This window comes from Notolepis coatsorum (assembly GCF_963971535.1).
Source record: "Notolepis coatsorum genome assembly, chromosome: 2".
NCBI lineage: Eukaryota > Metazoa > Chordata > Actinopteri > Aulopiformes > Paralepididae > Notolepis > Notolepis coatsorum.
The window spans coordinates 108,265,177-108,292,426 of NC_140166.1; the positions used below are offsets into that span (position 1 = coordinate 108,265,177).

Below are 27,250 nucleotides of genomic sequence, written 5' to 3' on the forward strand. Positions count from 1 at the left end.
CATCAGGACGACTTATGTTCATTCATAACGCGACTTATGTTTTCTGTTTTAAGTTTTCACGTGGATTGGAGGTGGATTGGAGGACCAAGCTTTCAATAAACCCGTAGAAAGAAACCACTTGTGTCTGCTGTGCTTGGAAGGAGTTACAGTTATGGTATTTCTCAAACTATACAGACCGATCATAAATAATAATGTTGGAAATTATATGGTGTTACGTTCATTTTGACCACCGAGTGGCAGCAAATCCCCAAACCAGTCCAGCCTGAATACAAGCAGTAGAAGAAGAAAGATTGTTTATGCTGTCCTCGTCGGACAGTGTGAGGTTCATGCAGATGTGAATAAATCATCAACTTTGTCTTTACCTGCACCTTTAGAAAATGTACAGAACAGACAAGCTGAAAGCTGTGGTCAACGAGAGACTGAAGGCGGCTGCTGAGGAGATATTTGGCCTGTTTGAGAAAACTATTTCTCAGTATGAAGAGGAAGTTTCTCGGTCTAAACGGGAGCTGGACAATCAACGGAGACTTCTGGCTGAGTGGAAGGGTAAGGTTATTGTAATTAATCTCAAGACGTCTGTCGGATTGACCCGGTTTACGGATCAAATTGGTATCGCTATTTGCTTTGCCGGTCGTAGTCTTTAGTTTGGATGTGTTTAGGGTTAGCCTAACTTGTTGTCTGTTTGGACCACTGTGTGTGTTCTCTGAGGCTTTATCTGTCGTAGTCTTTCGTTTAGATGTGTTTTGGGGTTAGGTGTCTTTTTGGGCCACTCCCCTGTGTTCTCTGAAGATGACGGTCCGAGTGGAGTTGTCATAGAACTATAGACTTGCGCCATTTTGCGCCCCGTAATGCTTTGAAGGAGGGACGCAAAATGGCCGCCAAAAGATTCCTGTAGCGGTGTCCATGTGAAGAATAAGCTAATTACAAAGCTATTGTACTTCTACTGAGATATGAACTAGGCTATAAGCACTCCCATTCATACAGTATTATCAAAGCTATTGTACTGACTACTGACATGAACTGCATTGTCATTCATTACCAAAGCTATTGTACTACTACTGAGATATGAACTAGGCTATAAGCACTCCCATTCATACAGTATTATCAAAGCTATTGTACTACTACTGAGATATGAACTAGAAGCATTCTCACCCATACAGTTTTATCAAAGCTATATTGTACTACTGAGATATGAACTAGAAGCATTTGCATACAGAATTATCAAAGCTATTGTACTCGTACTGAGATATGAACTAGAAGCATTCTCATCCATACAGTATTATCAAAGCTATTGTACTCGTACTGAGATATGAACTAGAAGCATTCTCATCCATACAGTATTATTGATTGTATGAACTAGAAGCATTCTCATCCATACAGTATTATCAAAGCTATTGTACTCCTACTGAGATATGAACTATAAGCAGCATCATCATTCATTCATACAGTATTATCAAAGCGCGACGTGGAGGAGAGAAACCTTAGCTGGGCCATTCAAAGGGGGATCCCCCAACTTGGATGTCGGTGATAACTGTTGCTATGGATGATCGATGGGTGGAGAATAAAACGGGTGAATAGTTGGTATACGAACATGCAATAGCAACTGAGGTAGATAAGAACATTTTTGAAAAATGTAAATAGAATAGAGCTAAGGAAATGAGCACTGGTAGGAAAATTAGATAAAGGCTAAATGTCAAGGCTCGGAGCTCAAAATATAATGCTATGGGTGGGAATCACCAGTTTCATCACGATACGATACAATATCGATTCTTTCGACAACGATACGATATTTTCCACAAAGTCTGCCACGATACGATACGATTCGATTCAGGTGCCTGCGATCGATACGAGACGATATTATATGCCCATTTAACACAATCAGTAACATTTAAATCAACAACAAAAAAGGCAATGGAAATATCATTTGACATTTTTATTTTTGATCTCTTCCAGACATTTAAATGAAAAACAATCTATTGTTTTTAATACAAATAGACCTCCTGTTCACTGTTTTTGGTTCGTTTTTCTTTTTTTTCTCGATTAATATCCTATTCACTGTCACAGCGCTGTATTTAGCTGGAAAAGGCATTGGGAGTCAGAAGGTTCAGTACCGGCCAGATCCTGGTAGTGGGGCTATCTCGAGAATGCAGTAACCTCCCTCCTTCCCAGTCCCTAGTGGACCTCTGCTGTTCTCTCTATCGCTCTATCAGCTTAGCTTAGTTAGCTTACGCTAACGCAACGTTAATTTCGGTATTTAACGCGACGTGGGCATAAAGGAATGGGATGGCGAGGATGGAAAGCATGTTAGATGCATTTGACCCCTTGTGGGGAAAAAAACAACAGGCACTTATTTCGGGTCGAAAATAGGCGGACTCTGAAGCAATGCTGTCTAACGTTAACACACACTGAGCTACTGTTTGTTACAGCCGGGCGGAGTCACAGGGGATGTTCAAAATATGGGTATTGCAATATGAATCGATCTTTTTACGTTGCATCGATCCTATTTGATAATTGATAATAGATCGATATATCGATCTGGATCGATGTATCGTCCCATAAGCATTCTCATTCATACACTATTATCAAAGCTATTATACTACTACTGAGATATGATCTATAATAATCTACAATCAAAGTTATTGGACTCCAGATTAACTTTTACCACTAGGAGCACCACTTAAATCAACATATATACACAATTAGAGATGCACCAGTCCACTTTTTGCTGTTCAGATTATGATACCTGTGCTTGCCCATCTGCCGATACCAATTCCAATACAAGAGCTGTTTTTTCTTGAATAATAACAATGATATTATTATTATTATATTATGATTATTATTATCTGTAAGGTTATATCGGGCTACGATTAGGGATGCCCCGATCACTTTTTTTTGCCACCGGTACCGATCACCGATCGTCTTGAGCCATATCGGCCGATATCGATCGTTTTTGGTTTTATATAATTTTTTTTTAAATATATATAAATATAATTATACTTGTAGTTGTATTATCTGCGAGACATCGCCACCACGCAACAAGTCAAAATGCTCGCTATCTCCACTGTCTGTGTGTATACTCTGCTTTGGTTAAATCACATTCAGCATGCCCTCAGCACAGCAGGGTATATCTGCGGCTGCGACTCTGCAGATATACCCTACTCCCTCAGCTAGCCCCGTTTGTGACTGCGATGCAAGCCGGGGCTCGAATACGCATCGAATCAATGTTATAAGACATTGATATCAGGAGCTATCTGTAGCTAGTGCTACTGCTAGCCGGCTAGATAACGTTAAGACAACGCCTCAGTGAACTATTTAGTTCAATGGGACATTTCGTTTTGAACAGTGAGCTAACGTGAGCTAATGTGAGCTAACGGAGGTATCAACATGCACTACTAGACTATTGCTGGAGCATTTGTTTATATCAGGAGCTATCAGTAGCTAGCCGGCAGGTCAGGGTTTCCGTTAGAAAAAATTGTTGCCGGTCTCCGTGACCTGCAAGATTTCAATCTACCGGACAAATGAGATTAATTCCGGTCATAGTTTATTGAGCTTTAAAACAATTGATAGGCAGGCTATATAAAGAATGTCATCCTCAAGGCATGTAGATTTATAATAGTATTACTTAAAACTAGGCTACTTTTGCGTATACAGTCATTAATATATTCCAAATAAAATAAGTCCCTCGATACTCCGTGCTGCTGCTGACTTGAAATAAAATAGACCGCGTATGTGGGCAGTCGGTCCGACACTAAACAGCAGTCTGTTATAATCACATTTTTATGAGCTAACGAATTCCGTTATATTGGACATTTGTATTAATTATATCAAGCGAAGAACTGAGAAAGCAGAGAGACGGCAACATTATCGTGGTTTGCGTGACGACTCTCTCCACCTCGCAACGACTTATTTGCAAAGAGTATGGCGCTGCAGAGCAGCTGATTAGCTGTTATTGGCTCTTTTCTGGGAACCGCACAGCAGCGCCCCCCACCCAACATTGGCTGAAAATGGCTGAATTGGAGTACTGCTGGAATACTGCATTGTGCTGCTGTTGCTATGGCTCTGCAGCTTCACAAAAGTTCGCACACCCAGCACTAAGCTCTCGCTGACAACGTCGTTGTCATTATTAGAAGCAACGAGGAAACAAATGTAATGATCGTTTCGTTCATCGCATAGGCTATTTAATTTTAGCCTATTTTAATACAATTCAAATAATCAAATTGTGCTTAGACTCAGGGAATTATTTTCACCGGACATTAAGACCGGAGAGATGAAATATGTCGGACTTCAACAGATTTTGCCGGTCAAATACCGGTAATTACCGGCTAACGGAAACGCTGAGCCGGCTAGATACCGTTAGACAATGCCTACTAAAAGTGAATAGTTGACTGGGTAATTTTGTTTAAACAGTAACGATAGTTAGGTAGCTAACGTTAGCTCACGGTCCCATGCACTATAGACTAGAGCAGAGGAGCTTCCTCTGTGTTTACATGGGTGCGGGAGGGGCAAGGGAGGAGGAGGAGGAGCGGCAGTTTGCAGCTCCGTGTGTCTGAGACAGACAGCAAGTGAGATCTCCGCTAAGAATTGGATCATGTTTTTCGATCGGAATTCACCAATCTCATATATTTATAATGAATATCGGCCGATACCGATTGCTGGCCGATCGATCGGGCCATCCCTAGCTACGATAATGCTTTCTAGTCGCTGATTGCGAAAACCGATCGATGGCGCGAAAAGCATGAGCCAATTCTCAGCGGAGTTGGTGTAATTTTGTCGCATGTTAGTTCAAGTTCAAGTTTGTTTATTATTTGTCACAATAAAATACATACATTACAGTAAAATGTTAACTATCTTAAAACATGTCGGCGGTGTGGAACTATTACAAAGTGTCTGAGACAGATGGAACAAATGCCATCTGCAATGTATGCCAGGATAAAATACCTCATGGGGGAAGCAATGTAAAAAGTTTCAACACAACAGATTTTATAAGACACCTGAAGTCCCATCACCCATAGCCCTTTTAGACCGGCCAGGCTCCGTGCTGGAGCTGGTTCCCGAACGTAATCTCGCACCGGCCGGCGCGTTCAGACCGGGATTAATTGGTTCAGAACGTGACAAATCGGTGCTCAGCTGGCACCGGAAAATTGTTGGTTTTTCCTCGCGAACCGTGACATCATCAGTGGGCGTGTCATATTCTAGGCTGTGAAGACGAGAAAATGGGGGAAAGTAGCGAGTCGGCATTGCACTCAACCAATCCATTCAACAGGAAGCGATTTGCTGCTCTCAAAACGAGATTAGATTTAAATGTATTGTTATGATACAGCACAAGTACAATACACCATCCAACCATAGTGGATAAAGAAATGCTCCAGAAATGCGTGGAGAAAGGCTTAGGAGCCTCAACGCGTGAGCACACACGCAGTCGCACACGCACTGTTTGAAATGAATCGTTCCAGCAAAGTAGGCTTATATTATTCAAATTACTGTTTTAATGGGTATCATAGTAGTAAGTCCTACTGTAGAACATGACATATTAGCATGACATCTGATTTATTAATGCCAATGCTAAAATAATTGGGATAAACGCAATTGGCACAAGTGTAAATGATGGATTAGTCACTCACAGTTAACGACTGAGTGATTAGCTCAACTGGTAAGTCCGCTGGCTGTGGATCCTATGGTCACAGGTTCAAATCTCTTGCTTCCAAAAGTTTTTATTTTACGTTAATTCATTTATCCACTCTGGTTGGATGGTGTATTGTACTTGTGCTGTATAATGACAATACATTTTAATCTAATCTCATTTTGAAATCGCTACCTGTTGAGTGGATCAGCATGGTGCAATGCCACGCTTCCGAAGCTGTCTGCCACTGTCGTGTCCATAGCGATTTCAAAATGAGATTTGATTAAAATGTATTGTCATTATACAGCACAAGTACAATCAGGGTTAGAAATTAACGGGGGCTTGGGGCAAAATGCACTCGAAAATTTACCAAATGCCCTCGAAAATAAGTTAAGGGGGGCAGGAAATGCCCCAGACAGTTTACTAATTATATATATAATTATATGCTCTACAGTGCATTTCACTCATATTTGCCCCTAATAATATGTGTGTGCGAACCGGAAAAATAATTTACTCGCAGTGTGCGAGTCAGGGGCGGATTTAGGATTGTAGGAGATCCGGGGCTTAGCCCAGCCGGGCCCCCTTATTTTTTTTTTTTTTTTTGTTTTTTTTTTTTTGTTTTTTGCAGGTAAGGAGGGGTTTGGAGGGGGTCAGGCACGCCCCCATCCACGACAGATTTTTTTTGAATTTAATGAACCTGTACGTGCAATTTCCTGCAATATAGAGCCTTCAATCTTGACCAATAAAGCTGCTCTTTTCACTATAAAACTCAGTTAACCATAACGTAGTTATGGTTAGATTTATATATTGGGGGGGATATATCATATTTTTCATATAATCAAAAAGTGGTGGAGCAAGATCATACCTTTGCTCCCCCAAGTTCAATAGTGGGAGAGCAGAGATGCTCCGAATGCTCTTATGGCCAGGCGTCTATGATTCACTGATACAAAGTAAAATAGTGCAGTGCAATAAAATAGTTAGTAAAATAGAATAAAATAATGCAATAGTGCATTGCAATAAAATAGTTATCGTATTTTTTCGGGAGGCCGGTAAGGAGTGCATTACAGTAGTCGAGTTGGCTTGAGATAAAGGCATGGATCTGGTTTTCAGCGTCCTTTTGATTTATAAATGGCCGTACTTTAGCTATGTTTCTAAGGTGGAAGAATTAAGTTTTTGTCAACTTGTTGATTGTGATTTAAAGCTTAGGTCTGAGTCTACCATAACACCAAGACTTAACTCACTCAAATACAGTTAGCAGCTGGATAGACCACAGATGGAAATTAGCTTCTGCTAAATCTGGTGCAAACATATTTTCATGTAACAATGATGAATTGTAAAAAAATACAGAATAGAATACATCCGGGGCTTGAGCCCAGGTAGCCACCCCCTAGCTCCGCCCCTGGTGCGAGTGAAGATTACAAACAGCTCCGCTGTTAATAGTTCAGAAACTACAAGTCCCACATTCCACAAGGTGCATAAACGTCCAATCACAGTAGAGTTTCCTGCGGTGACGCGGCTGGTTTCACGAGAGAAATGAAACAATAAACGCAGTACGTGCTGGAACAGAAAGTCACGGTACCATAGGCAAGTTATACATTCAGAATCAGACGACGCTAAAGATTCAGCCAGCCATGAAGCCCATTCATTTTTATTTTGAGCAAAAGAGAGACGAGGAGAAAGAGGAATCCGGCGAGGCAGCTAATGTTACTGAGGCGGATAACGTTAGCGAAGTTAGCACACACACATACACGCACACTGTGGGTCAGCCAGTGACTTTGGTGGTGTGACGGGTGTGTGCGCTATTGCACAGATGTGTGTCCCGTTCCCGTTTGCACACGCACATACACACACACGCACATAGTAAGCCATCACTGGGAACGCTCAGAGGAAAGGGGGGCTGAGACTGCAATTCAACACTGGCCCCTGTAAATATCCTAACCCAACCCCCTCCAATGTACAGTCATTTACCTAGTATGGTTTTGTCAATAGTCCAATGTACAATTTTGTTTGTTTGTACAGTGTCTCCTCCCCCCCCCAGTGGTGCAGTGCTGGTATAACTCGGTATAACGGCGTTATACCTCGGTCACTGAGGCTGAAGTACGCGCAATCGCTTTTTACATGGCATTATCCAACCGGACTCCCGGAGAAGCATGCAGCTGCAGAGCCGCAGAGCCAGCGGCGCTCTCTGGGCCGCGCGCTGACGGCCGCGCTGTGAGGCAATAGTATCCAGCTGCAGGACGAGAGCAGCCAAAAAAAACTAGCGCACGCGCGTGGAGCGTTTGACCTACTGTCAATTTGCCACTGCACCACTGCCCCCCCCCCCCAATGTACAGTGTTACTTGTTTATACAGTGTGCCCCCCCCCCCAACCACCTCCAATGTAAATTACCCAGTATGGTTGTCAATATCCCAATGTACCCAACCCCCCCCACCCAACCTCCTCCAATGTACAGTTTCTACGTCAAATGTATATACTCCCTTTTCTTGACTCCTTCTGTATCACAAACAGTACTGTATTTGCAAATCTGGTATGTCATAAATGTATAGATGTAGCAGTACTGACTATCTGTATGTCATGTATGTCATATATGTCCTGATGAATTGAAAATGGGGGACCCTGATGTAAACAAGACGAAAGTCTTTCTCTGGTCTGCATCCCCTTAACAATTGTGTGTATTGAGCTGTACTGTATTGTACCCATTCTGCAATCTGTTAATAAAGTTTTCAATCAATCAATCAATGAGAATATCTGTGTGTGTGTCTCGCTCTCTCTCCCTCTCCCTCTCTACATCTCTCTCTCCTGTTCCTATTTCATTCAAAAGGAAGACATTGATGGACAGTAGCCAGTGGTGCAGTGGTGGTCCCACGCGGTACCACGCCGTCCCAGCAGTTTTTTCTGAGCAGAAGTACGCGCACGGATGTGCACGCGTGCGCACACAAAAATGCGTTCACAACTTTCACTTGACTCGTCGCGTCGTGCGCCAAGTACCGGCACTTATCTATCACCTAGACTTTGCATAATAATAGGATACCAATAACATAAGTCATAACAAAGAACGAGAAGTGCAAAACCAAAATAATTTTGCCCTGTGGGGGTTTATATTGTTGACAATATAATTTCTTTATATATTGAAGCCTACATCCTGCTACCTTTTTCAGCTTCTCTATTTCAAGGCAATATTTACAAAAACTAAACTAAAACTAGTAATTTCCTATACAAACATGTTTCCTACTATTTATGCATAATAATCATCTGTTCTGTGTGCACGCGAGGGAACATGTATGCACGTGCGTGCGGCGTCCAGCCAGTTCTGATATTACGACTGCATCCCTGACAGTAGCTAATACGTATAAATTATAGCTCAGTTGTAGCTGTGTAACAGAATAATTGTATTAACTATTATTCAATAGCGTTTCAATTATAATGAATTAAATAATTGTATAGGTCAGGTGGCGTAGCGGAGATTGTGCTCATCACCAATGCAAGAGGCTGCGGTCTCTACTCCCGGAGAGTCAGCATTGCCTTGGCTTGGGCTGATCGCTATACTAACTCGTTTGGCTGAGTTGGGGGAGGGAAGCCGTGGGTGGGTCCTGGGCGTTGTGGACAGCGTCCCCTACAGTTAGGTCGGGGCGCCTGCACAGCGAGGGTAGGATCTGGAGAAAGGTAGTGTGACCTTCCACACGTTACTCTCCCGGTGAGAATCTGCGCTGCCAGGCTGGCTGCCGGCTGGCTGCACATGTGTCGGAGGAAAGCATGCGACAGTCTCCGGCCTCCCGGACCAACCGTAGGGGGGGGGGGGGTGCGCAACAACCAGGAAGGGGGTTGGGAATTGGCATAACTACTAACAGTGGGATGGGAGAAAAATCAGAAAAAGGAGGGGGGAAAAAGATAATAGAAAATAATTGTATAAAGAATTTTCCATGTTCTGTCATCTAATAATATATTCCATTGCCTTTCCTATCTGTATCAATTCAAAATGTTGGTATCGTGACAAGACTACAACATACAAAAGCAGCTTGACAACCGATATCCTTTGCGTCTAGGCATGGTCCAATTTGTGATTTTGGTGGTATGTGCTATTTGCACAGATGTTTAGCCCTTAGTATGCACACACACAGTATAATATGCACATAATAAATAGTTTGTTAATAAACTGTTACTTGAACAATTTTCACTGTGCTCCAACATTTTTATTTAGATTTTATTTATTTAAATTTGATGTGCTCCTTGGGAAAAAGGTTAGCGTAGAGCCCTATATATGGAGACATTAACATTACGTTATCAAACATAGGGACGAAGACTGTAAAAAAAAGTGTCAACAATGTTTTATAGTCTTTATGTTAATTTTCATCATAAAAATGTTGTGCCCCCGAAATACAAAAAAAAGCCCCCGAAAATAAATTAAGGGGGGCAAAAAAAGCCCTGGGAATTTTTTTTAAATTTCTAACCCTGAGTACAATACACCATCCAACCAGAGTGGATCAATGAATTAACGATGTTAAAGAGAACTTTTGGAAGCAAGAGATTTGAAACTGTGACCATAGGATCCACAGCCAGCGAACTTACCAGTTGAGCTAATCTATCTATCTAGGTCGTCCTCGGACGGGCCCTCCATCGGTGCTTCCAGTCATCCCGATCCTCCATGCATCTGGCTAGCTCGCCGGTGCTTTCTGTTCCCACATCTCTCCTGAGTACGTCCACGTAGGTTAACGTGGGACGTCCTCGTGATCGATGCCCGTGTGTTGGTTCCCACAGCACAAGTTTGCTGGTTGGCATCTCATGGTGTCTCTGGCAGTGACCTGCCAGCCTCATTCTCCTGACTGCCACTTTATCGCTCACCTTTAGCACCCCCCCATACAAGTTTGCATTAGTGACATGCTCATCCCTGTTGATGTTGAGCACCACACGCATCATTCTGGTGTAACACCCATCCAAGGACTTCTGCAGGGTGGGCTTCAAGGTCCAGCATTCACTGCCATACAAAAGGACAGACTCAACTGTTGCATGAAAGAAGTTGAGCTTGATTTGACGTTTGACGGGGGAGGTTGGATTTCCACACACTTGGTTGTTAACTGTGTGACTAATCCATCATTTACACTTGTGCCAATTGCGTTTGTCCCTAATCTTTAGCATTGGCATTAATAAATCAGATGTCATGCTAATAGTCATGTTCTACAGTACGGACTTACTACTATGATACCCATTAAAACAGTAATTCGAATAATGGAAGCCTACTTTGCTGGAACGATTCATTTCAAACGTATACAGTGCGTGTGTGTGCTTTTGTGTGTGCGCTCGCGCGTTGAGGCTCGCTAAGCCTTTCTCCACGCATCATTTTTACCTCTGCCTGAGTAACGCCCCTGTTGACGACGGAGACGGTGGAATGTTGGTTCTGCTTAAATGGGTGTAAACGCGGGCTGGTTCGCCAGAGAGCACCAAGGTTCAGAGGGTTCAAAACGGAGCTGGAGCTTGAACCGGAACCCGGGCGGTCTAAAAGGGCTACCAGAGGAGCATGGAGAGTTCGTTGGAGAGTTCGTTAAGCTTACCGTGAAGTAAAAAGAAAAAGGCAGATTAAACACAACAAATTTTATAAGACACTTGAAGTCCCATCACCCAGAGGAGCATGGATAGTTCGTTAAGTTTACCGCAGAGTAAAAAGAAAAAGGCAGATTAAAAACCAAAACCGCCACTAACGCAAACCACTTTAGAGAGCACGGTGCGTATAATAATAATGATTTCATAATAATTCATTTATTTTATAGAGCGCTTCTCAGTAACCCGAAGTCGCTGACAGTAGGCAGAAAGAAAAAAACAAAACAAAGAAACAAAAGAAACATAGAACCACAGGGGAGAACAGGGAACAGTATGAATACACAGGAACATAGAGCCACAGTAACAGACAACAACAAAAAATACAGGAGCCGGGAGGGGAGGCAGAGGGTAGGGGAGGGGAAAAGGGGGGTGACAGGTTGGAGGAGGGTGGTTATGGGTAATAATAATAATAATAATGCAGGACCTGTTCAGAGGTCTTTAATTGGCATGCAATTATCCTCAACGTTTAGCGATTAGCACACACGGTTAGCACACACACACCGGAACACACACGCATGCATTGTCTCTTGTAGGATCGCCGATGCGATTTGTCTCTGCGATTAACCCATCCCATCGCCCTAACCCCCAAGGGCAGCCGGGAGCAGACAGGCGTCGGCGAGGGCCGCGCCAGGGGACCAATCCATGTGCTCCTGCCCGTCTTCGTCAAGGACGCCACAGCGTTAGCGATCTGTTGTTGTGCATGTTTTTCCATTGGGTTTATCTTATCGGGGGGGAAACCCTTGCGAGCACGGGGAGAACATGCAAACTCCACACAGAAAGGCCTGGGAGATACCCCACCTGGGTACCTGGCATCATGGAAACCTGGTCCCCAAGCGGGAATCGAACCCTGGACCTTCTTGCTGTGAGGCGACAGTGTTAACCACTACACCACCGTGCCGCTACCTATGGGTAGGGAAGGTTAAATGCTAGGGAGAACAGGTAGGGTTTGAGATGAGATTTGAAGGTGGAGAGTGAGGGAGAGTCTCTGATGGTCTGAGGGAGGGTGTTCCAGAGTCGGGGTGCAGCACGAGAGAAGGCCAGATCACCAAAACATTTGAGTTTGGATGACGGGACAGTGAGGCAAGCAGTGGAAGAGGACCAGAGGGAACGGGTGGGGCAGTAAGGGAGAAGGAGGTCAGTCAGGTAGGGGGGGCCAGGCTATGGAGGGCTTTGAAGGTGAGGAGTAGTAGTTTGAAGTTTATGCGTTCCTTAATCGGGAGCCAGTGGAGAGAGTGGAGGACAGGAGGGATGTGGTCACGGGGCCGGGTGTTTGTGAGGAGGCGGGCAGCTGAATTTTGGACCATCTGAAGTTTATGGAGGGAGTGGGAGGTGATGCCAGTGAGGAGGGAGTTGCAGTAATCGAGGCGGGAGGAGATGAAGGCGTGTATGAGGGATTCAGTGGCAGGGGGGGAGAGGCAGTGTCTGATTTTGGCGTTGTTGCGGAGGTGAAAGTAGGAGGTTTTGACGAGGGAGCGGACGTGGGGTTCGAATGAGAGGGTGGGGTCCAGGATGACGCCGAGGTTGCAAACTAGGGGGGAGGGGGTGATGGTTGAGTCATTAATAGTGAGTTTGATGGGTCCGGATCTGCTGAGGGTGGTTTTGAAGTGTGGTCAGAGAGGGAGATTAACTGATGTCTGTCGATGAGGTAGGAGGTGAACCAGTCAAGAGCTGTGCCCTCAACACCCAGTAATAATAACCGTGATAGTCAGAACTGAAGGCTAAGGGGATCACAAGAAAAGACATGAAATTCATAGGGCTGGACGAGACGGACTACTCTCTCACATTGAGCGAGCCCCGGTACACTCCCAGCTAGCTGAAGAGACAACAAGCATTCCGTGAAGACCCGCCCTACTCTGCCTCTGATTCGCAGACTGTGGGTGGGGTGGGGGCAGGCCCGGACTGGCCATCGGGAGCACCGGGAGTTTTCCCGGTGGCCTGGCCTGCACAGATAAAAAAAAAAAATTATATAAAAAAAAATTATATATTTTTTTATATTATTATTATTATTTATTTATTTTTTTGCCAGGCGATTGTTTCTAGTTGTGGCGGCGGCGCGGCGCGATAGTTAGATAACCTAGATGGGTGGGGAACAACCAGGATTTCACTGTCTGCCACACACAGTTGGAGAACTATCTGACTCTCTCTCTCACGGGCCGGCGGATCACACACACACAATGGAGCCGTGCTGCCGCTTGTAATTGGTGGAGGCGGGACCAGGCGATACAACTGATTGACAGCGGAGGCGGCGAATGGAATGGCAGACGGCACTCGGATGCAGAATAACAGCCAGGCAATGAGCCAGATAGTGAGGGACTCGGGAGAGATACGGTAGAGCGAAAGTCAATTAACGTTGATGTCAAGATGGACAGTGGAAGAAAGAGAAAGGATGGAGGAGAGAGGGATAAAACAAAGAAAAAGAAAGGCCCTTACAGGAGAGAGTGGTTAACTGTATTATAATAGTAAATAGAAAAATATGTTGTGCTCTTGCTTTTTTCTTTTTGAAGGTGGAGAGAGTAGCATTGCTAGTGCCACAACAGTTTTATTTGAGGTCCATAACAGTACATTGTACTAAGCAATTGTTGGCTCATTAGTTTGTGATTCACATGCACTAAAATTCACCAGAATGCAGGAAATTAAGTCTTTGTAACAAAAAATTTCCTGGAGGGGGACCCCCAGACCCCCCGCTTAAAAAGTGGCCTGACTGGGGCTATATTTCGCGCTATATCTCCCGGTATGAATTATTTCCCCAGTCCGGCCCTGGGTGGGGGGTATGCGATTGGACCAGAGTAGACAGACACACACACAGTGAGTGGAGTCGGACATGCAAAGACGCTTCTTGCATTAGAGATAGCGGAGAATTTTGACTTGTTGCGTTGTGGCGCAGATAATACATATGTCATATGAAAAGTATAATTTGCTCAGAATCCAGAGACCGTTGTGGTTTGGTCCGGATCTGGACCGGAGTCCGGACTTTGAGAATGCCTGTGTTAGACCTACAGTATAATACTGCCAGCTGCTATAACGAAACCAAAATTGATCTGTATCAGCAGTGTATCGGCCGATATGGCTCATAGACGATCGGTCTCTGTGGCAAAAAACGTGATCGGGGCATCCCTAGTTAAATGGTTCATTTGTATTTTGTTAAATATTATTTTGTATTCATTTTATAGGGTGAATGTGTAACATTTTTAAATAAAGTGAACACACAAGACAGCGTGTTCTCTATGTTTAGACTTATACTAACGTCTTGGATTTAGGACAATACTGCCCAAGAAAGACCCTGGTAATAACGTTATGAAGCAGAAAGAGGCCGATGACTCCATGACTGTTTTGTCACACATTAACAATATGGTATGCAGACTTTTTATTGCCATTCTCTAAGTAGTGTTTATGATGAATAAGGATGATTGACAACGAGCATATCAATGTAAGCCCCACAGCTAGTGGGAGTTTGTGCTGTGTGGTGAAATGAGTTTGGTCAATTTACAAGTCCCATCGTTGTGGGAATGTAGTGTAAATTACTGGGCTCCATTGTCATGTCGGAAGATGCAACAATATGAGATATGTGAACGTGAGTTAATCAAACAAGAAAGCTATCTGGTTGCTGTCATTGCTAACAGCTAGTGTTAGATATTTGGGAGTCGGACCAGCCTAACGTTATTTCCAGGAACAAAAGCATTCATTCCGAAAGTTACATCACTGATGGTTATACTCGTGCTACAAGTTTTTGGCCTGTGTAGCACCAGTGCTATGTGCAAAAACGTTAATGTTAACATACAGCCCTGGGTATAGCAATTGAGACTGTCCAGCATAAACGGTGTCTGAGGAAGGCATGCAGTATCGTCAAGGACACCTCGCTCCAATCACAGACTGTTTGCCCTCCTCCCGTCCGGGAGGCGCTACAGGAGTTTCAGTTCCAGGACCAGCAGGCTCAGTAACAGCTTTTCCTCAGCTGTCACCTTGCTGAACTCTGCACCAAGGTGACAGCCTCCCAGTCCCTGGACACCACCCCTTGGACCCCATGCCCCACTCAATTAACTTATAACAGTGGGCTGCCAACCAGGCTCTGGAACTCTGATTAAATCATGTATTTGTGAGTGCGGGGATGCCTGGAGATCATATACCAGGGGTGGGCAACCTTTTTTGGCATGGGATCTACTTTGCACTTTTCCTAGGCTGGACAGATCTACCATCGCCAGCCAAGCAGACAGAGTGAATATCACCACTATGATCACAGCTAATTATAATAATGCAAACTACAATTGGTCCATATTTTAATATGAAATATAAACTAATGTGTTAGTGTACTATCTTGGTAGACGGGCATACAATGCACAATGATATTATGAAACGATAAAAAATTATTAAGGGAAGTTTAAAATACTGACGTTTAAAAGCACTTGCTTCAGTTTCCTTATTGACCCCAGGGTATTAGCCCATACCCCATAGTATTCTACAAATCAAATTGTGGCTACTTAGTTTTAAAATTCAATACAAATTCTCAGAGATCAAGTTGTGTATTTGACATTTAAGAAGTCATGCATTGTACAACACAAAATATTGAAAATCTTGCACAAAGTATTCTCTCTTATTTCAGAACCAAAAATTAGTCCAATGTACTTCCCCTGGAAGCTGCCTCCGAACGGACCAAACCGTTCCCGAATCCTGCCGGCAAACAAGCTAGAACGTCCCGGTCATGTAGTAAATTATTCAGGCAAAGCCGTTGCAGTGGCTTAAACGAGGAAATATTGTGCACTTCACACGTTTCTATAATTGTTTTGTTGAAACCCGAAAGCCTGTAGCCGGTACTTTCCGTTTGCACACTTTAGGAGGCATAGCTTTACCAGCCTAGCTTCAGACTTGGGGAGAGATGAAAGGATTCAGCTAAGAGATCGTCCATCACCTCCTTCTTCATGTTCAATATCTTTACCATAAAAACCTCATATCAGGAAAAGTAGTGGAATATAGTATTGTATGTGGTAGGTCGCGGTCTCTTGGCGTCTCGTCCTATAGCTGACCCATCCTTTAATTATCGTTTTTCAGTCTCATAGCTTGTGCTTGTAAGAGGCTACACACCTGGCTGATACCTGCATATGAGTCCCAGGGTTATTTGTGACATAAATGTTAAAGGTGCAAATGCCAAACAGGCGAACCATGATTGATTGATTTGATTTATTATAAAATGTTCGTCATATGCACACAAAGTGCCCAACCCTCATGGGTTTATAAGACACCAAAAATACTGTTGCAGTGTTCCATTATTCCATTATCTAAAATATGGATTACATAAATACAGATTACAGCTCGGTCTTAAACAAAGTGTTCTGCCTTCTCTCCCAAGCTTGACAAATAAAATCTGCTAAAAATAAAGTTCCCTTTCTGAAGCACCGCTCAAGTTGTTCATATTCATCCTGCTCAAGAAATTCAACATAAATGGAGGTCATTTTACTAAAAAGTACTTCCCTTACATCCTCGTAAACAGGACCGTAAAAGAAAAAGTTAACCTCATTCTCAATTTCACCCATGATAATGTAGCAGGCTAAATTCAGGCCAGAGAGCCACAAAGGAGGACAGGGATTCACTGAGATTCAAGTTTAAACCGGCAAGTCTGATTGGATGACTGACAAAATGATAGATGTCTTTGTCTGGGTCTTCCAGCTTGTCCATCAATCAGAGGCCTGTTGCCATCGACCGGTAGATCAAAGAGACATATTGGTCGCCCTCGCCCACCTCTGTACTCTTTCTTCTGTCAGCCGACAAGTATGTGGTTGCTGCTGCTGGCTGACAAATTACATTGTCAATTTAAACAGTTTTTTCCCGCTCTTGCTGTTACATGTTAATCTGTGCACCGGTATGCACTGATGGAGTGCTCTCAGTGGAATGGATAGAAAGGTGATGATACTAAAGGAGAAAGCTGAGGGAGACAGTCTATCAGAGGCAGAGGTGAGTGCACCTGGGGACTGCTAGATCCAGCCTGGGTCCACTAATCTTGCAGGAGAGGGAGCGGGATCAGTCCAATTTTTACTTCAGATTCTGTCAGTTTCCAAACTCATTGTAGGGTAAATCAAGGTGTTAAAGGGGAACTCCAACATTTTGGGAAATTAGCTTATTTAACATCTTCCCTGGAGTTAGACAAGAAGATACATACCTTTTTTGTCTCTGCGTGCATTTAGCTTTGGGAATAGACGCTCCGTTAGCATAGCTTAGCTTCATCACTGGAAGTGAGGCAGATCCGTAGCCTTACAGTGCCTTACAGTGTATTGCAAGGTCTGACATTGACCAAACTTGATATGCATGACCTTGGTGGGCTCTAGGTCAACTCCTGAAAAGGGGGTCAATGTCAGACTTTGCAATCAAAAGTTAGGGGGCTAATAACCCTTGCCATAATTTCAGTGCGCCCCATAACTTTTGATTGCAAGGTCTGACATTGACCCCCTTTTCAGGAGTTGACCTAGAGCCCACCAAGGTCATGCATATCAAGTTTGGTCAATGTCAGACCTTGCAATACACTGTAAGGCCTGTAAGGCTACGGATCTGCCTCACTTCCAGTGATGAAGCTAAGCTATGCTAACGGAGCGTCTATTCCCAAAGCTAAATGCACGCACAGAGACAAAAAAGGTATGTATCTTCTTGTCTAACTCCAGGGAAGATGTTAAATAAGCTAATTTCCCAAAATGTTGGAGTTCCCCTTTAAGAGCCACATTGTTGTTTTTTTGTGACCAAGCTGTTATTTCATTCTATAAAGGGGGTCAGATATCATTTTTTTAAATTATTATTCTTTGTCTGTAACATCATATTTGCCCTCTTTCCTTGCCACACCTCCTTCCCATAGCATCACCCACAAATATTACAAGTAATAACTTAAATGTAGTCTGATGGCCAGATTTTTTATCGGTTTATTTTTATCTGAATTAAATAAAACTGAAGCTTCTCTTCTTTCTTTGCATGCTTCCCTCCAGGTGCACCTCAGCTCTCTGGCTGTGAGGAGGACCTTCTTCCTGAGCAGCAGGAGAGGAGCCCCAGTCCAGGCCAGGAGGAGCCAGAGCCTCCACAGATCAAAGAGGAGCAGGAGGAGATCTGGCCCAGTCAGGAGGAAGAGCAGCTTCCAGGTCTGGAGGAAGCTGACAGTAAAAACTCCATGTTCAACTTCATATACGTCCAAAGAAGTGATGAGGATGAAGAGCATAGTCAATCCCCACTTCTGGACCAGACTATCTCTTTCCCCATCACCTCCTCCACGCCAAGCACCACCTCTCTCCCCATCACCTCCTCCATACCAACCACCTCCTCTCTACAGATGGAAGTAGAATGTGAGGGAGAGGCCTGTGTAGCCTCAGAAGCAGTCGGTGATGGTGAGTCCCTCTCTTCACAACGTTCTGCAGCTGAGAGCGAAGGCAGCAATGACGACTACTGGAAGGAGAGCAGAGGATCTCAGTCAGATTTAAGCGCCAAGACATCCCAGAGAGTGGGAGAGGCGGAGAAACCATACAACTGCAGCATTTGTACCCGGAGTTTCAGGATTAAATTCAACCTGACACGCCACATGAAGACACATACTGGCGAGAAGCCTCACGCGTGCAGCATCTGTGGTCAGAGTTTTATCCAGCGCTCAGATTTGCTGACTCACATGAATTCTCACTCTGGGAAGAAACCTTACACTTGTAGTTTTTGCGGCAGAGGGTTCACTCAGGTTGGGAACATGAACGCCCACATGAGGATTCACACGGGGGAGAAACCACACGGCTGCAGCGACTGTGGGAAGCGGTTCATCGGTAAAGGGGATCTTCACAAACACATGATCATTCATACTGGGGGGAAACCAGTATGTTCTGTTTGTAATATGAAATTCAGCTCCCAGTCCAACCTGACGCGCCACATGAAGACCCACTCAGGGGAGAGACCGTACAGCTGCACTGTCTGTGGCAAAAGATTTATCAGGATGTCACACGTCAACATTCACATGAAGACACACACAGAAGAGCAGCTGGAGGAGACCTCGACATGCCTAAGGGAGGAGCCGGAATCTAACCGGGAACCTTCCGATTACCAGATGACTGCTCTACCTCCTGAGCCACTTGTCGCCCCAGATGTTAACATTTACATGAAGACGCATAGAAGAGCTGCTGTAGACATTAACATTCACGGGTGCTCCAGTAGCACACCATATAGCGCACTGAGTCGCGAAGCGGTCGTCCCAGGTTCGTTTCCCAGTCCCGGCGACCATTTGCTGCATGTCTTCCCTACCTCTCCTCCCGTTCTCCCTCTCTCCTCTATCGGTCCTGTGTGGCCAGAAAAAGCTGTAAAACGCTAATAAAGATAATAATAAAAGAAAATAAAACATTCACATGAAGACACATGCAGGAGAGCAGGTGTAGAGACCGCTTTAATGGTGTAACAGCATTGTTCTAGTTCAATATCTAGTCCAGCATCATTCCCCCAACATGTTAAAACATCTGACCACAAGCATTACAATGTAATGCTGGATTTCAATGATCTGGCAACTGTCAGCTTCAAATCTGACATCAAAGTCGACCCTTTTCCAAAAAGAACAAGCCTGCACAATGTGTGGATTGCAGCAGTCAGACAGTAGAACTAGACGGACATCATAAGCATACTCCAGGGTCTGTAGCACCCATCTCATCCAGACTCTCACCTAAACGCCAGGGTAGGGCTGGGCGATATGGCCTAAAAATAAAATCCCAGATTCTTTTTTTTAAATCCGATTTACGATTTTAATCGAGAGCTAAAAAAAATTAAGTTTTTATTTGACAAAAAAAACCAAGATGAATGTCCCTATTGGGATTGAAGTGCAAACCTAACTTTCACCAATCTTCACTTTAAAAAAATTAAAAAAAAAGTATTATACAATTTTCATTCAATCAATCACCGTGCAGATTGATTGATTGAATGAAAGTTTTATTAACAGATTGCAGAATGGGTACAATACAGTACGGCTCAATACACACAATTGTTAAGGGGATGCAGACCAGAGAAAGACTTTCGTCTTGTTTACATCAGGGTCCTCCATTTTCAATTCATAATGAATTGTAAGTAAGGGTACAACTTGCTCCGTGCAATCCATTCTTTGTGGATCTAGCCCTAAGTGTGTTATCAATACTCAGTCAGACAACATAAACTGAACGTGTGCTCGGACAGCAGATCTATTTTATAGGTCTGTGCAGCAGAGTCGCAGTACAGAGTAGCTTAAGTTTCACTTTCACTTCTAGAGTAGATTTAACTTCACATGAAGCAGAGAAAGAAGGCTAGAGACTTAAACCCTGCTGCAGTTCAACTGGAGAGAGGCTCAGGGGACCAGTCCAGACCAGCAAAAGTATGATTGTGTGATGCACTAAATAACAGCTACATTAATCTGTCAATGAACTTATAGAAAATGTACAGAATTAATAAGTTGGCATATTCTTTTATTAGAATCGAATGTCAACTCTGTCCAACACATTGATACTTGGCATTGAAAATGAATTAAAAACAGATGTAGACGGACAGACACAGTGGATCAATGTAGCCGCATAAAGTTAAAGTAGGCGCTCTACTTTTAGTGTCATTTTGTAAACCGTGTTGTCAGGAGTTTATTATTCATGGGAAATAATATTCACATCACAAATCACATCACTGAAAATGTCACATCACTGCGGCAACCCTATAGTTTCCAGTTTTGGAGATGGCTGTCATCACTTCAATACAATGGAACTGAACGGCATTGGGTTTGTGGAACTCAAACCCCCCAACAAACTAAAAAAAAACATTTGAAAAACTTTTTCAAGAAATCATGACCCGGTTACTCAAGATAGGTAGAGCTCACATGGACCTTATTGCCAGTTTTATTGGGAACTATTTTCTACAGTACCTTCGTCAGTACACTACCCTGATGAAGACATGTTGCAGAAATGCGTTGGTTTTCACTATCAATAAAGAATCAATAATGAACAAAGAGTAGCTGATTTGATCCCTTACTAGTTGTTTCTAGTGCGGTCAGGTGATTAAAAATATTAATCTAATTAATTACAGGATTTGTAATTAATTAATCACATTTTAATCGCATAACCATTTTAGGCCTGATATTCTATATTCTATAATCATATTTCAAATGGCATGTGTCCGGATGGCAGAATTCAGTACTGTATCTGGGCCATTCTACCGAATTGGTTGAAAGTCAGGTTGGAAATATTTTTTGGGAAATAGAGTTTTATTCCCAAAACTGTCAGAATATATATTGTACCATATCTAATGTACATATATCTAGTGAGCGTACCGTCCATTTTTATATTGTATTTTCAGAATATTTTGGAATGTTTTTCCTCTCCCAAAAATGTTCACTACCGAAACATAGTAATACACGTGTGAGATTGTGTTTCCTTCCCTTCTCTAGAGTATTTATTTTTTAATTTTTCTTGAAGGTTTTCACAATTAAATCAATAAAAATGAAATTTCTACCAAATTTCAAAGTTCAATTGATACAATTTATCAAAATCTAAAAGCAATCTTTCTCTGTAAAATGCATAACACTGATCATATTGATTTCAGAGTTAATGATTGATGAAATTGAACATACATTTAACCAATCAATATCATAACATTTTTGTTTATAACTCAATATACTTAATTTTTTTTTACAAAACACCCAGCGTTTCGGTAGTGACTGCATAATACATAAAACATAATATTTAGCATAAAACCCCCAAAAGTTTACCTTATTGAAGAGAATATGTGTTCCATTCTTAAAGTTACACACTGATTTTCTGACTTTGGAACACATTTATTTCAAAATGATGGGATTTAACTACTTATTCCATTTTGTCACTACCGAAATGATCACGTCACTTTATCATAATGTTTCGGTAGTGACTGTTTCTGTAGTGACAATTCTGGCTAACTTTGAGCATAACTAAAGAATGCTAGTACACATCTTTGAAGAGGTGTACACACATAAAACATAATATTCTGCATGAAACCCTAAAAAAGTTTACTTAATTGAAGAAAATATGTGTTCGGTGGTGACGATTATTATGGTTACACACCGATTTTCAGACTGGAACACATTTATTTCAAAAGTATGGGATTTAGCTACTTACCATGCAGCCATGAGGGACAGGAGGCAGTGTCAATGCCTGGTCAAAAATGCAGGGGTGTGGCTAAAAACCAGGCTCAGCCAATGGACTAAAACTCCTGTGTTTCGGTAGTGACATGGAAACTATTTTGAGTATAGTTTTTTAATAAAAAAATTAAACCCACAATAAATCGTTCAACTTCTGTTTAAACTTAATCATGAAGATCGTTGAAATTACACCATTGAACTCGATCTAAAAAAAGTTTTAAGTGTTATTTACATACATTGAAATTTCCATGTCAGGGTTTGGGACAGCTACTTCCCAATAGAAAGTACCCTATAAATGACGATTTTGTATATATTTAGCTCATCACAATGTAATTTAATGTCTTGGGTTTAAATAGATCATAACATATTCTTAGTAAATATCTATGTCTGAATACTTAATTGTTTTGTTATAGTTTTTCTTGTTGTGGGACGGCACTTTGAACTAATTCTGTAGAATGCCCCATCTACAAAACCTTCTGTTTAATCATCTTCCATTTTTTCATTTGCTTAGATTTTTCAGGTCTGGTCAATTTTAGCATGATGTTATTCACAGTCAAAGATAAAAAAATAAATTTAATGTGTTAATCTAATTAACGCGATAAACTGACAGCCATAGTTGTTTCTAGTAGTTTCCTGAGGAATACGTGCTGTAGTTTAACCAGCTATTCAGCTATTCACTACGAATTGAAAATGGGGGACCCTGATGTAAACAAGACAAACGTCTTTCTCTGGTCTGCATCCCCTTAACAATTGTGTGTATTGAGCCGTACTGTATTGTACCCATTCTGCAATGTGTATGTTAATTCATTCATTCCAGGGCATTGAACCACTACACATGTATATATCAGGGGCGGATTTAGGATTATAGGAGATCCGGGGCTTAGCCCAGATAGGTGCCCCCCCCCCCCCCCTTTTTTTTTTTTTTTTTTTTTAATTTTTTTTTAGTTTTTTTTTAAATTATTTGCAGGCAAGGGGTGCATTTTTTTTTTATTAACCTGTACGTGCAATTTCCTGCAATATAGAGCCTTCAATCTTGACCAATAAAGCTGCTCTTTTCACTATAAAACTCAGTTAACCATAACATAGTTATGGTTAGATTTATATATTGGGGGGGATATATCATAGTTTTCATATGATCAAAAAGTGGTGGAGCAAGAGCATATCTTTGCTCCCCCAAGTTCAATAGTGGGAGAGCAGAGATGCTCCGAATGCTCTTATGGCCAGGCGTCTATGATTCACTGATACAAAGTAAAATAGTGCAGTGCAATAAAATAGTTAGTAAAATAGAATAAAATAATGCAATAGTGCATTGCAATAAAATAGTTATCATCGTATTTTTTCGGGAGGCCGGTAAGGAGTGCATTACAGTAGTCGAGTTGGCTTGAGATAAAGGCATGGATCTGGTTTTCAGCGTCCTTTTGATTTATAAATGGCCGTACTTTAGCTATGTTTCTAAGGTGGAAGAATTACGTTTTTGTCAACTTGTTGATTGTGATTTAAAGCTTAGGTCTGAGTCTACCATGACACCAAGAATTAACTCACTCAAATACAGTTAGCAGCTGGATAGACCACAGATGGAAATTAGCTTCTGCTAAATCTGGTGCAAACATATTTTCATGTAACAATGATGAATTGTCCAATTTTTTTTTTTTTTAAATAGATTCGGGGCTTGAGCCCAAGTAGCCACCCCCTAGCCCCGCCCCTGATGTATATGGATTTAATACACACACGCTAATTAAAATGCTCTTTGTACCAACCCTCATACACCATAATTGCACCATGGACACAGACGAGTGGGACTGTACAATTAATTTTTTATTTAACATACACTGCTGGCTAAGACAATTCAGACATTTATTGACTTTACAGTAACCGATACCAGTGCTTAGTACTTTATTAGATGGATCAGCCAATAGGAGTACCGATCCAAGTGGCCTACTTCTCACTTTACTGTCATTCTCTGCAATTTGTAGCGTAAAATGTAAAACAATTGTACATATTTTATATTTATAATTGTTTTACATTTTATATTATATGGGTGAAGAAACTATTTGTTTTTTTTACTAAGAGTTGACCCCCTGTTTGCTCTGTTTTTGTAGAAGATGGAATGAATGTCATGGCTAATTCAAAGATATTTTATTGTTATAGTATAGCTTGTTTTTTCCCCCTTTAATGTCTGAAGTGAATCTCACTGAATGACAATGTTGTCCACTGGATATGTCTGTCCTGTATGGTTGGGTTAGGGCTATATCTGTCCTGTATGCCTCTATCCCTTCTACAACGGCGCTCAGGTTCCGGGTTCCTCTGATTGGTAGGTTTATCCAATCATAAGTGGTTTGTTTTAACTTATTTGTTCTTAATGTTGTTTACAGTTCTATTCTTTAAATAAACAAATAAATCAATATACTTTTTCAATAAACTTGAAAAAATACATGTAACACTAACTATCCATCATTGCTTCAGATCAGAGTGTGGTATCTCAGTCACTTATGACTTTCATGGGTAACACATTTTCAGTACAGTGGACGCAGTGGTGAATCGGCCAAAAATAATGACCACATTTGGTGAAAGACTGAAAAAGAATCTGAGGCATCCCTCACGCACCACCTACCCTGACCTGCAGTTACCTGAGCCAAGTACACTTCTAGTGCTGCAAACATGGCAGAGCATACAGGTTGACAGGACAGTACTGCCCTCCTTATGTATTGACTTTCATTGTTTATTGTTATTTGCACTTACAAACATACATTCTGGAATAAAATAAGTAACAGTTAAAATGTGCAGGAAAGGTAAAAAAAACCCAAGGGCTTAAGCGACCTCCCCTCTTAAACCTATATAGGATAACTACACAAAATAAATCCCCCCCCCCCCCCCCCTGCCACAGTATGCACAAACACATGTGCATATCCCTCTCATACACACAGATACATACAATACAGCATTATACAACAATTATAATGGTGGGGGGAAAAAGACTTCACACAAATACACATGGATACTACTACAGACTACAGGATCTGTACTTTTTTAAGCTTACTTTTAAATATATTTAAAGTGGAACATGTTTCTGTTAGATTTTGTATATCATTCTACATCACTGCACCTTGATAAACAAATGAGAATTTGGCAACAGAGGTCCTACAGAAAGGAATGCGTAAGTCTTTATTTCTTCTTGTGAGATGTGATAATGAGAATTAAACTCAAAATAACTTTGAAAAGAATTAGGCAACGATAAAGGAAGACCAATCACTTTGTACATATAAGAACCCCTGTTGTTGACCTCATAAATTGTGAGTAGTTGCAGTTGTTTAAATAATGGTTTGGTTGGGGCTAAATAAGAAGAGTTGGTTGCAATTCTTACAAAGGATTTCTGAGTTCTGGATTGTTTGTAAGTAAGATGGGTAAGTGCTCGCTCAAATTATATTGCAGTAAGAGATGTGAGGATAAATTAAACTGTAATACAAAGTTAGTAATGTGCTCTTTTTTAATTGGTTTTTAACCCTTTTTATAATGCCCAACTATTTTGAAACCTTGCAAACAATTTCACAATGATTCTCATCGATATTGACACCTAAGAACTTCACTGATGAAACTTGTGCAAGTTCATTGTTATTGATACAAATCTTGGTTCTGTCTGAAATGTTTTTGTTCTTATTTATAAAAATAATGAAGTTAGATTTTATTTACATTGAGTGATAACTTGTTTAACTGAAACCAATAGGAAAAATTAATGAGTCCAGAATTTGCTTTATCAATAAGAGAATCAAAATTATTGTCAGTGACGAAGAGATTTGTGTCATCAGCTAATAATATAGGTGACAATAAACTGGATGCATTTGCAAGATCATTCACATAAATCAAAAACAACAAGGGTCTTAGAATGGACCCTTGTTGAACACCACATTTTAGTACAGCCAGCTGTGATCGATTACCATTGAAAACTACAAATTGCTCTCTGTTGTTTAAGTAATTCTCAACCCATTGTATAACCTGTTTTTTAAGACCATAACATGACGATAATAACATTTCATGATTCACTGTGTCGAAAGCCTTTGATAAATCTAAGAAAATGCCTAAAAGGTATATTCATTTTTTTCCAGTGCAGCTGTAATTTTTTCTCTAAGGTGCAAAAGAGCCATATATGTAGAGTATTTCTTTCTAAAGCCATAGGTACTGATGTTCGAACAAGATATTGTTGTCATCTAGATGTTTAATGATTCTACTATATACCAGCTTTTCAAGAATATTTGAAAAACAAGGTAGTAGGTATATCGTTCGGATACTGTGGATTTAGAATTGGGGTTTATGGCATAATGGAGTCAACAATGAACTATGTGAACTTGATGCCTCTTCCCCACAGTTGTGCCCAGAACATTGTGACATTATTGATTATTAATTAGATCAGTCCTTCCTTTCCTGGCGAAGACTCCGAATGTGAGTGTGCAGACTCCTCTCTGTGACGGTGGCTTCAGTTGCAGCTTGCTGGGCCAACACTGTGGTACAAAGTACCTGGATTCCAGTTTGAAAGGATGTCGTTTGGCCTGTGCAATACCCCAGCTATACCTTCCAGAGGCTGATGCAGCACTGCCTATGGGAGACCAGTTAAATTACTTACTGGCTTACATGATTTACCTGGATGATGTCATTTACCTTCATTTTACTACATGTCTCGTGTATGTGATGAATAAATCTCTTGAATCTTGCATCATTACACATTCCAACAGCACCTCATCCAGGTGTTCGAGTGCCTACAGGTCCATGGACTAGAAGAGACGGAGTGTGCAGGTTCTGTCTTGTAAGATTAACAATTTGTAATAAAATTAGCCTGCAATTTTTTTGGGAACCTACTCCAATTATTCAAGTCAATTAAGGTCGACCTGTGACATTTACATCAGAGGCTTTTAACCCAGATTTCTGAGTAATCCAAT

At 41.7% G+C, this 27,250-nt stretch overlaps 1 protein-coding gene across 1 annotated transcript; it reads left to right on the forward strand.

The window, feature by feature from the left end:
* Positions 1–377: 377 nt before the first annotated feature.
* On the forward strand, positions 378–27,121 carry LOC311223484 (uncharacterized protein; the record flags this gene model as incomplete). Its single annotated transcript, XM_084308269.1, has 4 exons — positions 378–543; positions 18,169–19,407; positions 26,795–26,820; positions 27,047–27,121. The coding sequence occupies 4 exons, from the start codon at positions 378–380 to the stop codon at positions 27,119–27,121; spliced, it is 1,506 nt and encodes a 501-aa protein (XP_084164395.1).
* Between the last annotated feature and the right edge of the window lie 129 nt (positions 27,122–27,250).